Here is a 16,175-nt window from a genome sequence, read left to right as displayed (position 1 = left end):
TTATCGGCCGTAGGCTGTCTTCTGTGTTGCATTATTGGTGAACATGTACCCTACGTTTGACGTTACATGAATCTGGATTGTTTCTGTGCAAAACATGTTGTCCGGACACGAAAGGACCGTGTTTCGTCAATAGACGGATGTCGCCAGTTGCGTTATTTATGGGTTGAACCTACAATCCTTGATCACAGGAGAGATTACTCTAGCATATGTTTCAAACTAATTCCCTAATTATTCTGTCTTCTTATATTTTCCTTGGTTCCTCCTAAAATAAAGTTATACGAAGACTCAATATACAAATGTACACAAAAGAGACAACTACACGAAGGGAAGCCACGCATTATGATAAGAGAGAGAGAGAGAGAGAGAGAGAGAGAGAGAGAGAGAGAGAGAGATGTGAAAAGATATAGTAAATAAAGTGCATGAGTCACAAACCGAATCGATCTATCTATCCATCTGACAAAACATTGCCTATTATGCTGGTCTAAGTATGTATGTATGTATGTATGTATGTGTGTGTGTGTGTGTGTGTGTGTGTGTGTGTGTCTGCTTTATTATGTCTCTAGCTTCACATGCAATCTTAAGGCATTTCATTGTAAGTACTTAGTCGGAAAAAAGCAAACACTTATTTAGATCTTGTCACCTTGTCCAACCTTTTACTAAATCAATGTATCTTGACACCGAGTCCAACTTACGGAATCAGTGAGACAACAAAATCTATTGCAATTCACTTAATATGTAAATTAGATGAAGACAATGTAGCCAGTATAATGACGGTGGTCTCTTATAAATAAAGATTATTTCCTGGATAAACTTCTACTCTTCAAACATTAAGGCATGTACATTTCATTTTGGATACTGGTTTCAAGTCCATTTCATGGAAATAGTTGTCTATTGATTGTCTATTTACTATGATAAAGGCATTATATCTTTACTTCATGTATTGCTATTCTTATTCCTACAGAATGCATCAGTATTCTGTCACATTACACATTTGTTAGTCACCAGCAGTAGATACTGATACTTTCGAATCACGTGACTTCATAGTTTTTTTAAAATTTATGCTGGTTAGTAATTAGTGCTAACTTTTCTCCACTTAAAATGTTTTATAACATTGCGTATCACACATTTTCACCTTGTCACTTCTGAAAATAAATGCATTTTAGTATCGCCCCTTTATTATTGCTGATGATGATGTTGGTGACGATGACGACGACGATTGAGCTAATGGACTAGAGTCCGTCGTTTTGTCGTACATATTGTTACATGCATTGTCAATGCATAAACCTTTGGTATTTTTATCATTCTCATATCCTCCAAAACGATTTCTCGCAAGGTGCTTAACATACTTTTACGTAATGTATTCCAATATTTAAATTTACTTAAAATAAAAGCATATTCATCATAAATTATAGTTGATATGCCTCAAAGTAGACAAACTTTTAAACGACCATTTCACAGACACTGCTAAAGAAACTTGAATCCTAATAAGCAGTATATACTCAGGACTTAATTCCTATTCTCTCTGTAGATACACTGCCAATCTACCATCAAATATGGCCACTGTTACTAGACGAAAGGACATCTTTAAACAACTTTGTCCTAACTTGTCAATATTAATTGACTAAATATCACTGAAAGCATCCTGTTATTAGCCAAATTAAATGTCTGAAAATAGGAAAACCTACGAAAGATTGTTTTCTTTAAGCCCTAACTCAACATAATTAGAATAAATTACAGCTAATGGTGGATTCTGACATCGATACCTTTTCGTCGTGTCTTGACTGTGGCAATCAGTCATTAAACATGGCTGCCGTTGCTTAAATTTCTTTATGGCTCACGGTACTAATTCAGTTCCCATAGCAAACCTATGCAAACACCATGATATTAAAAATTCAATAACTTAAAATTTTTGAGTGCTCATGATCAAACCTATATTTATCAGTATAGAGGAAACCTGGATGTCAGCTTCTGTGTAGAGGAAAGGATATGAGCCACGGAATTATCTGGACCTGCATGTGTTTGAAACATGTGCTTTCAATTCCGCACCAAAGAGTCAGGTGCTAATTTTAGTAATGAGTGTTCCAAACTCAAGACTGTTAAAAGACTGAAATTCCATCACAAAAAACAAAACAAACAATGTCTCTATTTTTTTCACTTACAACTAGGAAAAGCTCTCAATATATTCTTTTTTTTTCTACAACATATCTTACATTATTAACCAACCCTGGTCAGCCTAACCCATATATACTCTATTTTAGGTTCACCCATTTCCAGGCTGGTTCCCATTTTTCCATACCATTAGTACCATATGTCCTTTATGGAACTTGTCTAAACATTCTTGTGTCACAGAGTACATTAGTATATTGTTGATCGGAACATAATAAAGCTAAGTTAGCTACTTATGCGGATGTTACGTAAAAATGACAAACCTTTGAATAAATATGTATAAGAAGGTACTGGAGAGACAAACTTTCTTCTTTTTCTTCTTCTTCTTCGTCTTCTTACTATTGCTATTATTATTGCTATTATTATTATTATTATTAACGTTTATTATTTATATTTTTACAGATAGTCCGGGATAAAGTGAAAACCACATGTAAATGTCACGGGGTATCCGGTTCCTGCACAGTGCAAACGTGCTGGAGACAACTTTCACCATTCCATGTTATTGGACAGTTATTAAAAGACAAATATGAGAATTCTTTTAAAGTTGTGACATACACCAACCAGGCAACTGGAAAATCCCATCTTGTGAAAAGACTAAAGGAATCACAACATGTTTCAGAGGAAAGTTCTGCACCAAAAACTGGAGATATGGTTTACCTAGAAGACTCACCTAATTTTTGCACGGCGAGCAAGTATTCACCGGGAACGGTCGGGAGAACATGTCAAAAAGGGATTAACTGTGACGTAATGTGCTGTGGGCGTGGTTACAACGTAAAATCGGTGACTGTGAAAAGCGCGTGTCAGTGTCAAGTGCATTGGTGCTGTTATGTTGAATGCAAACAGTGTATGAACGAGGAAGAAATTTACATGTGCAAATAAAAGTAATTCTGTTCCAAAGGCATAATTTAGCATTAAAGAAAGAACTATCAGCAACCGCATATAAAGGAAACACATATAACCATCGACTGTGGGGCTACATTTTTCTCTTATATTTAATGCCTGAATCTTAGTTATACAAGTTGCATATGAACTGGAACTACCCGAATCAATCCTCCCACCCCACACCGCAAGACCTTTCTATAAAAAAAAAAATCGTATATAAATTAATTTGCCGTTTCCCCTCGACAAATCTCGTAAATATTGAAGTAATCCAGAGCGTCCTTGACCTTTTCCATTAAGAAATCTCGAATGTGTCGTCGCGGCAGCTAATTTAAATTTCGTACACAAGGCAATACTATAACGTGACAGATTCATGTGACGATATGTTAAGTAACAGTGTACATAAAAAACTAGAGTATTGTTTAATTGGAAAGATTCTATTGGTTAACAGTTTATGGCCCCTAAGTGGAATATGCTTCATTGATCTGTTATTTTTATTCTGTATACAATCAAGACAAGAGAGAATGGTAGGTTGCGTAATATTGTATGCTGTTTCGTTTTATGTTTACCGAAAAATGGGGTGATCAGTACACCGCGTACATCCGACTATTTTTCTGGCATGACAGAAATGGCAGAGGTTGATCTGATCGAAGCACCCATACGTTTATTTGCAGCTATTCGGCAGTTCACGTAAAAGACGAAACAAGCCTGTATAACTTAGATGTCACGATTTGTAAGATGAGAACATATTTTGTTCGCCAGAAGACGCTTAAATACACTTGATTACGCAAATATAACTGGAATGCTTTAGGATTTTGTTTTGATTTGTTTTGATCAAGGAAATATTCCAAGCGCCAAAGAAAAAGTTAAAGTGGTCGCTTTCCAAGTTTAACACCGTTTCTTTTGAAAATGGTTGCCTCAGTTATATATTCAGGGTGCATGTTCATGCCTGAGATGTTGTTGTTACCATTCGTGCTCACGGTGCCTCCTTTGGCAGACATATACTTTGAATGTGCTGACAAGGTTATATTTAGTAGACGACATTTTATTGGTGGAATCGGTATACATCGAGTAGCTTATCGCTACTTTCCAAAATTTGCCTTTCTAAAATAATCCACATTTGTATTAGCATTGTATTACAATAAGCAAACAGCGTCTAAAGGAATCAGTACTACTAATTGGCTCCACTAACATGGATTAAACACTCCCACCCACCCACCCACTGAATTGATGACATTACTAGCTCTATTATCAAGTTTTATTTTCTTACATATGCTCCACAGTCTAGATTTACAGTCGATCGGTTTTTATGATGGCATGTTGAGTTTATTTTCTACCACGAAATGCAATGCTTATTCTCTTTTATACAATCTTCGGTGAAAATATTTTCGCACGTGACATTTTGAATGATTACATTTGTGTTCATAAATAACCCAAACTGAGACACCCACTTATCACCCCAAGGCCAATTAATTTTAGCTTTCAAGGTGACTTTAAAATTTCCTGTATAACGTTTGTAACTATTGTGTATGAGTGTGTGTGATTTGGATTTAAACATAGCTTTAACAGTTTTTCAGTCATATCGCTACGATGTCTGCAGTGTGACTGTTTATAGTGATGCCTAGCACTGGGGCATCATGCCGCAGACATGTATCATCATGTCCCAACCAGTCACATTATCATCACACCTGGCCGACCAGTCCTAACACTAACCTCTTAATGCTGAGGGCCAAGCGAGGCTGATTCAAGTACAATTTGTTTATACGTCTTGGGTATGTTTCGGCTGTGGTAATTACTGAAACTATTAAATTTCACCGAACATTCTTAAACATCGCCATATTGACAGACTGACAAAGGATGCACATCCATTCATTGCAAACAAGCTGTAACAGTCACTAGTCAGAAAATGGACTCGTGACCAGAAGGTTGCGGACTCGAATCCTACCATAGGATCTGTCTGGGTTGGCAGCTGTGATGTGTCCCAGGGCAAAGTAAATAACTCCAATTGCAAGACGAACTTCACCCGTTGCAGTGTCATCCCAAACCCAAACAGACTATGGGAGCAAAGACGGCTCATTTAAAAAGAATGGGTCACATATGTCGCTGTTATTAATGGTGGATATTTGGGCTTGGCTTTCTATGTAGATATGAAGAAATATTTGTCCACTTCAGGAGTTCAATATTTCCTTATATCTGTTAAAACGCATATCAACTCGTATCTTATAACTTACATCTACTAAGAAACTTGGGTTTTCCTTTCATGATATAGCTTTAAAGACAAAAACTTTGCATGAACTTCTTTCTCCATTTTGTACCAATGCGATTAATGGGACATCACTGCGTCAATACAAGAACTTCCGGGACAGTGACTGCTTACAAATTTATCTCCTATATGGACTGCTTCAAATTGTGCATTTTGTCAATATGTGTTTTGACACGAAAATTAGAAGCATTTTATTTTCAGGGACTCATTTCTTGGCGGATTGATATAGTGAAAATTGTTGGGGGAAGGTACTGTGGAAACACCACATAGCGGTCGTGACGGACAGACATCCGAACGGACAGACATCCGAGTGTAACATTTTAAAACATTTTGATGAATACAAGTTATCCTTGAAAGATTTATGGTTCTTTACTATATATATTTCTGCATTCAAACACGATTGGTGTGGTCTTACGAATCTTGCAGTCTTGTTCCTTAACATACGATGCCCGCGTATTTCGAATGTCTTTTAATATCAATACACATCTCTTCTTGAGTAGTCCATCGTTTCCAAATATTATCTTGACTGCCATGAGAGTTAAAATTGCTACTTAAACAATTTGGTTAATCAAGAGCTTCTCCCCAACAGCTGGCACCTTTTCCTGTAGATTGTATCAGAGAGAGACAATGAATATCAAGTAGAAACATGTCATGTAAATTCAGTCACTGACAATTTTTGCACTATTCACGTGGAAAACTCTTTTTTAATAAAAGTTAATACTTGAAACGACTTTTTTGTTTGAGTTATTTTTTAATAACTATTTTGTGATGTCACCTGATAATTGATTACGTAATATATATATATATATATATATATATATATATATATATATATATATATATATATATATATATATATGTTAGACTTTACATACAAAATCTACTCCGCCTGAGAGAGAGAGAGAGAGAGAGAGAGAGAGAGATGGGGGAAGAAAAAGACAGCGAAGAAAAGGGGAAAAGATAATGTAAATATGAGTTTGAATAGTATATTTTCTACTGAGGAAAATAATGTAGTTCCAAAAGTGAGATCACCAGCACTGCGATAAAAGTGGCATTTTCAATGTAGCTATTGATACATTATCTCGCTATGAACTATTAAATAACACCTCTGATATACTTCATGATTCTTTCACATGTCTCTTTCAAATAAATTTCCCTTTGATTTATTTCCTGTCTCGTTCGAGTATATATTTGTCATAGTCGTCATAGTAACGAGATATGTAACACGATCTATTTATGCGGATTGTTGAAAGCAATGCATAAAATTATGAAGATAGGGATATGAAAAATACCAGAGATTACACCAAAATATACAACCTTGACCACCCCTCGCAGTAGTAACTTAACACTTTTCTCAAGTACCTGCTATGATAAAAGTTTTGTTGCTCATTGAAATACAATAAAAAATGAAATTATAACTTCAGCTGTACATTTTTGTGATTTCCGGGCAATAAAGCATGCGTTTTATCTTTCATTTAACAGTTGTTCTTCTGCTGAAAATGTAACATTGCCCTCACCCTTTCCCTTTCAGGAAAGGCATATAATTGTACGTCGAAATAAAAGGCAGAAACAAAAATGACATAAACTAATTAACATTGTGCCTAAATTATGATGATTCTTAGAAATCCCGCCATATATTTGTAGATGAGAAAAACACGAAATACACATTTCATGCCAGGTTTAAAGGCAATCTTTTAAATATATTTTAAGAACCGCATTTGAAATACAAAGCAGACGTTTTCTTAACGTAATTTATAACATATGAATTTGTACAAACTTCCGCGAAGAATTTTACCCCCGAGAATGAAGCTCATCGGATGCAATAAAGACTACAGTATAATGGCTTATGTGAAATATTTTCTGATATAGCATTTCGTTGGTGTTATTAAACAACAATGGAAATCGCTCATAAAGACATAAGAAAATGAAAAATGCTGGAGACTGAGGCAGATACAGTAGTATACCGGGTGGTTATGCCGATTACCTAAAGCAGTATATCACTTTACATACAATGATCGTGCCGATTAGTTATTTTACCTCGACAAACTATTATTCTTTATGTATTGTTGTCTCCCTTTTCATACTCAGTCTACAGATGAGCTCATTTGGATGTCTTCAAAGAACATTGTTAGAATATTGTGGATATATGTATGTTGTCTCTTCATCTCCTGACAAGGAATCCGAACATTTAAGTCAGATACAGTTTTAAAATTTGCTCTAAATGTCGGTAACACAGACAGAAAACCTTATTCATGACGAATAACTATAATCTGTACAGTAAAGGTGAGTTGATACTCGGATATACTCGGCTCTATAAATGTATTACATTATTCATCAGCTTTGCCAACAAAATATTTAGTTGGAAGGCTGGATGTATAGAGAGATGGCTATCTACACTAGTTCTTGCCAGAAACAGTCAAATCTATCGTTACATCTGATCCGTCCTCAGCAGCTTACGTCGATTTCGATTTGCTGATAAAATCTGTTGTCTTCAGAAGTGAAGGTTTGCTATGGTCGAATTATCTGCTGCGTATCTTTCGCACGTGCTGTTGGTTTGATATTTAAGAATGAGTTCATAAGTGTAATCGGAACTCCTTTATTGTTAAGGGGAAATTATAGACACAAATTGCATTCCTCTTTGGTTGAAGTGCGTCAGGTGGTAACATTTTCTGATGAAGCGATCCTTTAAAGTCTGGTGTCTGAGCAACGAAGTAAATATCTGGCAGGAAAAGAATGAAAGTGCGGGATGCAAAGAAGTCCACGGATAAGTGTAATGCTTAGTTCGTCTTGACATTCTTTGCATATGCCACAAAAGCCGTCCTTGAGTCCGAGATGCGATGCTATCTTTTACTAAAGTCATTAGGTTTATATAAACAGATTTGTCTAGTTGGAGTTTGTCTGCATTTTAAATAATAGAGTATGTTGAGTGCAACCTTCAAGACCGTTTGAATTATCTATGTCGCTATTATTATTATTATTATTATTGTTCAATGATTACAACAAACCGTGTAACAGTGATTATATCACTCCATGTCACAACGACTACAATACACCATGCCACAGTGATTACAACACACAATTTCGCAGTGATTACGATTCACTATGTCACAGTGATTACAGCACACCATATAGCAATGAATGCAACACACCATATCATAGTGATTACACAACACACAGTGTCACAGTGATTTCAACACACCATATCATAGTTATTACACAACACACAGTGTCACAGTGATTTCAACACACCATATCATAGTAATTACACAACACACAGTGTCACAGTGATTTCAACACACCATATCATAGTAATTACACAACACACCATGGTGTAGTGACAATAACACTCCATGTCACAATGATTACAATACACCATGTCACACAAATGTCTCAGTAATTACAACATAACGTCACAAGCAGCTAATTTCTACCATATTTCACTTGTTGTCGTAAATGCTGACCACCAGATGATTCTAACAGATTATTAATTGGCACATGTTTTTTGCTGCAATTCATTCTCTCTACACACATCCATATATAGAATATATGTATATTATATACACAGTATCAATGGTATACCACGAGATGTATATATTTTTCATTAAAACAAAACGAGACTTTACGAGTTTCGTTTTAATAAAAAATGTATACAACGAGTGGCATATCACTGATACAGCGTACATACTATACATATATTTTAATTATATCACATAAAAATACACATATTTGCCCTTTGAATGGAGTTAAGATATACAAGGGCAACTGTATATTGACAGAGTGAATGAACTCATCACATCCCTGCGAATATGTCCGCTACAAAATGTAATTCTGTACCTTTTCTTGTTGTTCACAATCACATTTGCAAATTGATAAGTTTATTATTTTCTTTTTAAGTTTTTATTTTATTCAGAATGATTAAATCAAGGTAAGGCTCACTTAGGATTTAAAGATGAAACATTCTTTCTATGAAGAGAGTAGAACACTACAAACACATAAGCTTTTTGAACACACTGAACGCTCGGGATTTCTCGTAGTGGCGTATGGAAATTAGCGTGGAATGGAAACTAAAGAAAATGACGAACCAACAAGAGATAATTAAAACATTTTAATATATTTACAGTTGATCGAACTTATTATTCTGCTTTAATTAACATTACTACTGACCATACAGTTCTCTCTCTCTCTCTCCTTTTCCTTTGGATGGTTTGACCTAACTTTACCATCATTCATAGGTCTAGAGACAACGTAGTACGACACAAGCGAAAATCCCCAACGCTCGTATTTTCATGGATTTTCGCCCGTATCTAGCTACGATGGTCCAGAGAGAGAGAGAGAGAGAGAACGCGTTTGTTAAATGATGTTTGGTATTACAGCATAGCACCTTCGCCGCTTTTTGTGAGAAACAATATTATTTTCCTTTGCATCAGAGCTCTATACAATCTTGCTTTCTTCTTTCTGCATTATGTAAATTGACTCTTTGACCTTTTGAGCAGCAATTAGGCTGGTCTCTTTCTATCAAGGAATTCCTTTTCCATGACAGGCATGTTACGAAGCAATACATAGTAAAACATAATAATTAGTTAAGAAGAAAGAGAATAAGAAAACTCGAAGTATGTCTGTGTTTATGTATATGTCCCATTGCTAGCCATCAGCATGTTAGAATTGTCACATTTGGATGAATTCTGTCGTTTTCAATCCCTTTCTCAGTTTTGCCTTCTGTAGGGAAATAAGTAGTAATATGTGGCAACTGCGGACAGTGTAGCGATTGGGGGCAGTAGTTTTAGGAGACACTTGGGATCCATAGTTAGCATGGAAAGGTTTGGTTCCTAGATCAATGAACAGATGGGGGTATTTTTGTTCAACTATATTCCGTATGATTTGTATTACTGTTCATTCCAGCAAACAGTCTGGTTAATATGTTTGCTTTGAATTTAGTAGTGACTGCTTCTGAAAATTTTGGAGTGCATTTGCATTGCTTTGACATTTAATAATTTAATTTTGTCTCAGACCTGTCTTGGATCGTTTTTTGATGTCCGTTGATGAGCAGTAGTAATGTCAGTATTCTGTTTAGCTGCGAGAATGATATTTTTGGAGATTTGTTTCCTTTCTTCTTAAACATTAAAAAATCTGAGGATGATCATTAATCTTTAAATCTGTTGAGCGCATTTTTCTTATATTTGAGAAGATGTTTGCATTTACACTTCACCATGGGTCTGACGGTTTTGCGCTCCACCCACCTGTTCAGGGGATGTTCAGAGCAGCCGCAGAGGACAGTGCTTCAATGAAAGTTTCGTTGTAATTATTTGTATTGACGTCATAGAGCTAATTCAAAGTTATCCCTTCAAGGATAACTCGGAAGTCAACCATGTCAGTTTTGTCCAATCTCCACCTGGGTATATTTGTTGTTTGGATTATGAGGGTAGTGATATTTAGTGTGATCAATATAGGGAAGTGATTGTTTCCTTGAGTACTGGTTTGGTCTACTTCCCAATTAGCTATTTCATCTATTTTAGGTGTAGATAGATCGATTGCACATACGTTGGTCTGAGTGACCCAGTTTTCGATTATTCTCCCTCTTTTGTGCAGGTGGTTACCTCACCATTGTTCACTGTGGGCGTTGAAATTTTCACACAGTATTATATATTCTTCTGAGTTGCCTAGCAATTAAGTATATGTTTATTCTGTTATGTTGTTGTTGCTTCCCCCATCATATATATTGTATATTGTGATTTGTGTTTTCCTTGTGAGATAACCATGATTGGTTGGAAATCTAGTGTGTCAAAGTTGTTAGGCGTTATTCAGGTGCTTCCAGCTGTGACGCTAACACAGATTGCTACGTCTCCACCTTTTATTCCGTTGTCTCTGTTCTTAACATATCATATGGAGTAATCTAGGAGTTCGTGTTTAACTAGTAGCACTGTTTAAGTGTTTTTTTTTGTAAGCTATAATATGTCTGACTTGTTACTTCTTTATGTATTTTGATTATTAATTCTGGGGCAATGTTTAAGTAATCTCCTGCAGTTCCGCTGCCATATAGTTATTGAGTGCTTCACGTCTTTAGTAGCTTAAGGTACTGGAGTTTGTTAATTCCTGCCAGTAATGATTATAGCATTGGGAAATAGTTATCCAATAGTTTACCAGTAGTTATAATGATAATTGTATTGGGAAATAGTTATCCAATAGTTTACCAGTAGTTGTAATGATAATTTCATTGGGAAATAGGTGTCCAATAGTTTACCAGTAGTTGTAATGCTTTATGCATTGGGAAATAGTTGTCCAATAGTTTGCCAGTAGTTGTAATGATTATTGAATTGGGAATCAGTTGTTCAATAGTTTACCAGTAGCTGTAATGATTATTGCATTGGGGCATAGTTGTCCAATAGTTCACCAGTAGTTGTAATGATTAGTACATTGGGGAATAGTTGTCCAATAGTTTACTCATTCGATGCAGGGGATGTTGTAGCATAATTTGGTTACCTTTAGTTAATTCTGTAATCCCCATTAGACGGTCTCTAATGTACGCAAACATAGTGCTTAAGGATATGTACTTGTTCGTGTCAGGATGATAGCTGACATCTTTATTATTGTTGTTACTTACTGTGATTTTATGTTTATCTTTGTTAAGCATAGGTATGCATGGATTTACCTGTTTGTTGTTAACATTACTTATTATTATGTATGTTTCATCAATCGTAGTTAACATTATTTGTAGAATTATTGCGTGTATCTGCCTTCTCGGTTGGTATGGATGTCTTGCTTGGTTGTTTCTTGTGTCGTCTTCTTCAGCTACGATTTGTTGCTTTAGCTAAAATTGTTCCTTGGAAGTCACTGTTAGAATGTTGTTCCCGTCTCTATTATTGTTTCCGTCTCTATTTTGGTTGATTGACATTTTGGCATTGTGGTAAGGGACGATGTCTTGTATATAATCCGAAAGATGAGTCCGTCGCTTTTATATGTCTACAGTACGAACGTGAAGAGAAACATCCCATACTAAAAAATATATATCACATACAAAATCTTACCACTGAAAAGAAATATCGTTCGAACCTAAAAGAAACCATCTCTACTGTTTACATACAAATACACCACACCATAACATACAAACACACCTTTTAAAAAGAGAAACATTTGTTTTAGTAACGACAGATACATACAAACACACAAACCGACAAAACTCGCATTTTAAAAATAGAAATGATTTTTATAGTTGAAACAAAATCATACATAAAACAAAAGGTATACATACACTATCATACTAGCAATAATAGAAGCGTTCAAAGACATACTTTCAGATCCTCACAAACACACACCGGAGAAGGGAAAATGTTTTATTTTAATGGAGAGAGACAAAGACGTACAGAAATAGAAACACACAAACTCAAAAACGTTTTCTTTTCAAGAGATCAGGTTGGAACTGGACAGCGCCTTTTGTTTGCTGAAGTGCACCTGTTTAAAGCCCGTACCTCCTTGCCTAGTGCTACACACGCAGAGTCGATTCCGTCGATCTTCACCCCAAAGACTGGTCCAGATGGGAAACGCAGAGGTGGCCTGACTAGCTTCTGAATGTTGTTGAGGTGGTTTGTGCCGCTGTGGTAATGGCAGCTTTCAGTGGCCAGTCTTCTGTCTGTGGAATCCGTTCACTTCTCTGCTGTGGTGGTGTCCTCATCACAGGCTTTACTTCACAGGTCTTCCGCATCAACAGATGGGCAGTAGCCTTTCTTCCTTTCTTTCTCTTATTTTGTCTGATCAGCTCGAATTCCCCGAATAAGCTAGGGATTTGTTAAAGTGTTTTATGATATCCTATATTATCTATATTAGGTTCAATATTTATTGTATTATTATTTTAATATTAATTACTCTAATTTAATTCAATTTTATGTATTTTTACTGTTGATGTTTAGACCTTAGTTAAAATGTTTATTCATACTATTTTTTATATTTTAATTTATTATTGTTTGTGTTGAATGGAAAGGTTAATTTTTTCCTCTTTTACCGTTTTTCATAAATGTAGGCCAAGACATTATAGTAACACTAGTAGTAGAAAAGCGGACATGTAGTGCTATGTCTCAGGGTTCGGCATCGATATGATCTCAAGGGACAGCGTCACACTCCAGTTTCTCACCTGAGTGCCTCACTCGTTTGTATATGTGGAATGATTCATATGTCTAGCTCTGCCCTTGTAGTCGTGATGAAGTGTAGGTTTTGGAAGTATTCCTATTTTATGCTGGAGCTTAGTGTGTCCGTACGGTAAAGTGTTGTCGTTGGAAGCCGCACTCGTTTATGGCACACACCGATATGTTGTTTTTCAAAGGCCGATTGACAATTTAGTAATTTTGTGACCGTACGATTTTGTGCGGCTCCAAGGTAGTCACGCGAAAGTGTTGATCCTCTTGGAACTGCAGAGCTTCTTTCAGCATGTCAAATTTGATCACTTGACTCGCTCGATAATTCCTTTGACATTTGCAGTTGGTATGCGTTTATACCCTTCTTGTCTACGAGGTGTTCGACGTTGCATCACCGTCGATTTCTGGGTAAGGGCTTTCACCGCCATTTTATTAGATGCAACTGTCCGTGTCAAAGTTAAGGATTCGATCTCGTAAAAGGTGTAAGTCTTTGTACAAGTTTAAGCGAGCATTGGTTATCACGCAGAGTGCAATGACGTAATTTTTAAACTAGCTCTTCTTCGTAAATGACCGAGATTACATCTTCACAAACTACTTCCACGTGTTAGGTGTCATGATCGTAATATTGAGCGTCAGGCAAATACAGAAGTTTTGAAAGTACCTTTTATTCATTTCTGTTATTTCAACGATTCAAAGACATGGCAAATTAACTCATGGAATCTTAAACTCTACTTGTCCTATTTGCATCTTTATGATTTGGACTCCATTCATGATGACTTTGGGGCATTCGATACCTTACTCTGAAAAGTGTTTCAGAAGAAATTGTCCAACTCTAAACCATCACCAAATCATACTGATGGCGGTTTCCATTATGCCGGGTGTCCTCTTCACTCCATGTATCGTCAATAGGGTCTAAGATCTGTCGGGCAAAATCGGGAAGTGTTTTTTCACGTCCTCCTGGTATCTTGCTACAATGAGAACAACGAAACACGATATGCTCCTGTATTAACTTCTCGAAAGCCCTTTGAGTGACGCAGAAATTAGCGATGTGAATACCGGACCAGTCTCTTCAATACATTCGAATTTGATCACAAAAGACACCGTTTCATCCCTTTACAAACGTGGTCTTAGTGGTCGTTTGTGCGAATGAGATATCCACAGGTAGATGACAATCGCAATAATTGGCAAGCACTTCTTTGTTGTGGACCTGATATCATACGATGTTGCTCAATAAACGTAGTATTGCTGAAGGTTCGTTGCAAGCTCAGCAGTAAATTCGTCTTTTTTTTCTTTCTTCAGGAATGCAGGATTTAGACGCTAAACAATTCTGACATCTCTTTCGGTAACAATATGTTGCTCCCCCTTGGTCACATTTTTCACTATGCTGTATCTGAGAAATCAGGTTGGTACTGGTAATGACATCGAAATGTTCTTCATGATAATAGACGTGAACATATTTTCCGTCTGGGAAATGGAGCTCTTGAAAGACGACCGCGAACCACTGAAGGATTTGCTTTATATGATAGCATGTTGCCGAGATATATTGAAGTTTTCGCATTTTAGGAAAGCCACAGGCAGTCGTTTTCGATATGCCTGCCTGCTGAAACAAGAGTTCTGTTCCGTTACGTTGTTTGGTTCTGTCGGATTCTCGAACGCTTTCCAGGCAATATTCCATTCTGCGGTTTCGTTCTTGCCAACGCACAACGATGGCTCGGGTTAAACTCATGTTGTCTTGGGAATTGTTAATTTGTATGATACTGGGGAAACATTCTAAAAATTGTCACGTACATTTTGTAATGCGCCCTCTAGACAGTCGCTGCATGCCATTTTTTTATATATAATCCCATGATGCAATTCTACTAGGTAAATATATATTCTTTGAAAGCCCTCCCTTCCCGCTCCCTCCATTCCACACGCATGGTGGATCACCGGTGTAGAGAACGCGTATGTAATGGTGCATGTATTTCTAGACGATTTCAGAAATGAATTGATGAAAACATTGTTTCAAAACGTTTTCGCCTGAATTCTACCTCTTACACTAAATCCTAACTTTTTGACCCATTTTGTTTTGTTTTTGGTCAATTTTAAATAAAATGGAGAAACATTTTAAAAACGAAGCAAAAGTATTTCAGACTATAATTTACCGTTAAGGCTTAAATGCAAGCATTTATCTAAAACATTTTTTTGGATAAAAATACGGAAGTGGTTATCAAATATTTATCAAAAACTATTAGGTCACGTAGAATGACTTATACCAGTTTTCCATAACGAACACCTGTAATTATTCGATCATAAAGAGCCGATGCATGCCTTTATATTCTTGATTTTATTTCTCGGTTTATTTAATCATTATGTAAAATGGTATGAAATTAAATTATGGACTCCAGCGGACTCTTTTTTTATGACCTTTTTGGGTCATTACTAGAAAATAATTTCCACAAGGCAAGGTATCCCTTCAATATAAAACGTTTATTATAATACGGTGAAAGATCAACCTTGTTTTTGTGATATTGTACATGTAGTGATTGAGGGGTCTAATAATATTCATTTCCTGAAGACTTATAGCTTGGTTAAATAAATTGTTTTTATGTTGCTAGTGAGCTTTCTTTTTAAACAACATATTCGCAATATCGATACATACCTTTTACACTAATGTCAGTCCTAAAATCATACTGTTCGCTCTTAAGGTGACAAAACACGTGTAATATAATACCATATACTTTCATTTTTAAAAATCCTGGTGT

At 36.1% G+C, this 16,175-nt stretch overlaps 1 protein-coding gene across 1 annotated transcript in view; it reads left to right on the top strand.

Annotated features, from left to right (window-relative positions):
• Window positions 1–6,038, top strand: part of LOC149790775 (protein Wnt-9a-like) — a 38,088-nt gene extending 32,050 nt beyond the window's left edge. Inside the window, exon 4 of the mRNA XM_089972833.1 lies at window positions 2,569–6,038. Coding sequence (XP_089828959.1) covers window positions 2,569–3,045 — 477 coding nt within the window. The 3' untranslated portion in view covers window positions 3,046–6,038. The remainder of the gene's footprint in view (window positions 1–2,568) is intronic.
• Window positions 6,039–16,175: the final 10,137 nt, after the last annotated feature.

Source organism: Sinohyriopsis cumingii, chromosome 10 (assembly GCF_028554795.1).
Source record: "Sinohyriopsis cumingii isolate HCF-2022 chromosome 10, ASM2855479v2, whole genome shotgun sequence".
NCBI lineage: Eukaryota > Metazoa > Mollusca > Bivalvia > Unionida > Unionidae > Sinohyriopsis > Sinohyriopsis cumingii.
This window is presented reverse-complemented; position numbering and strand designations above follow the sequence as displayed.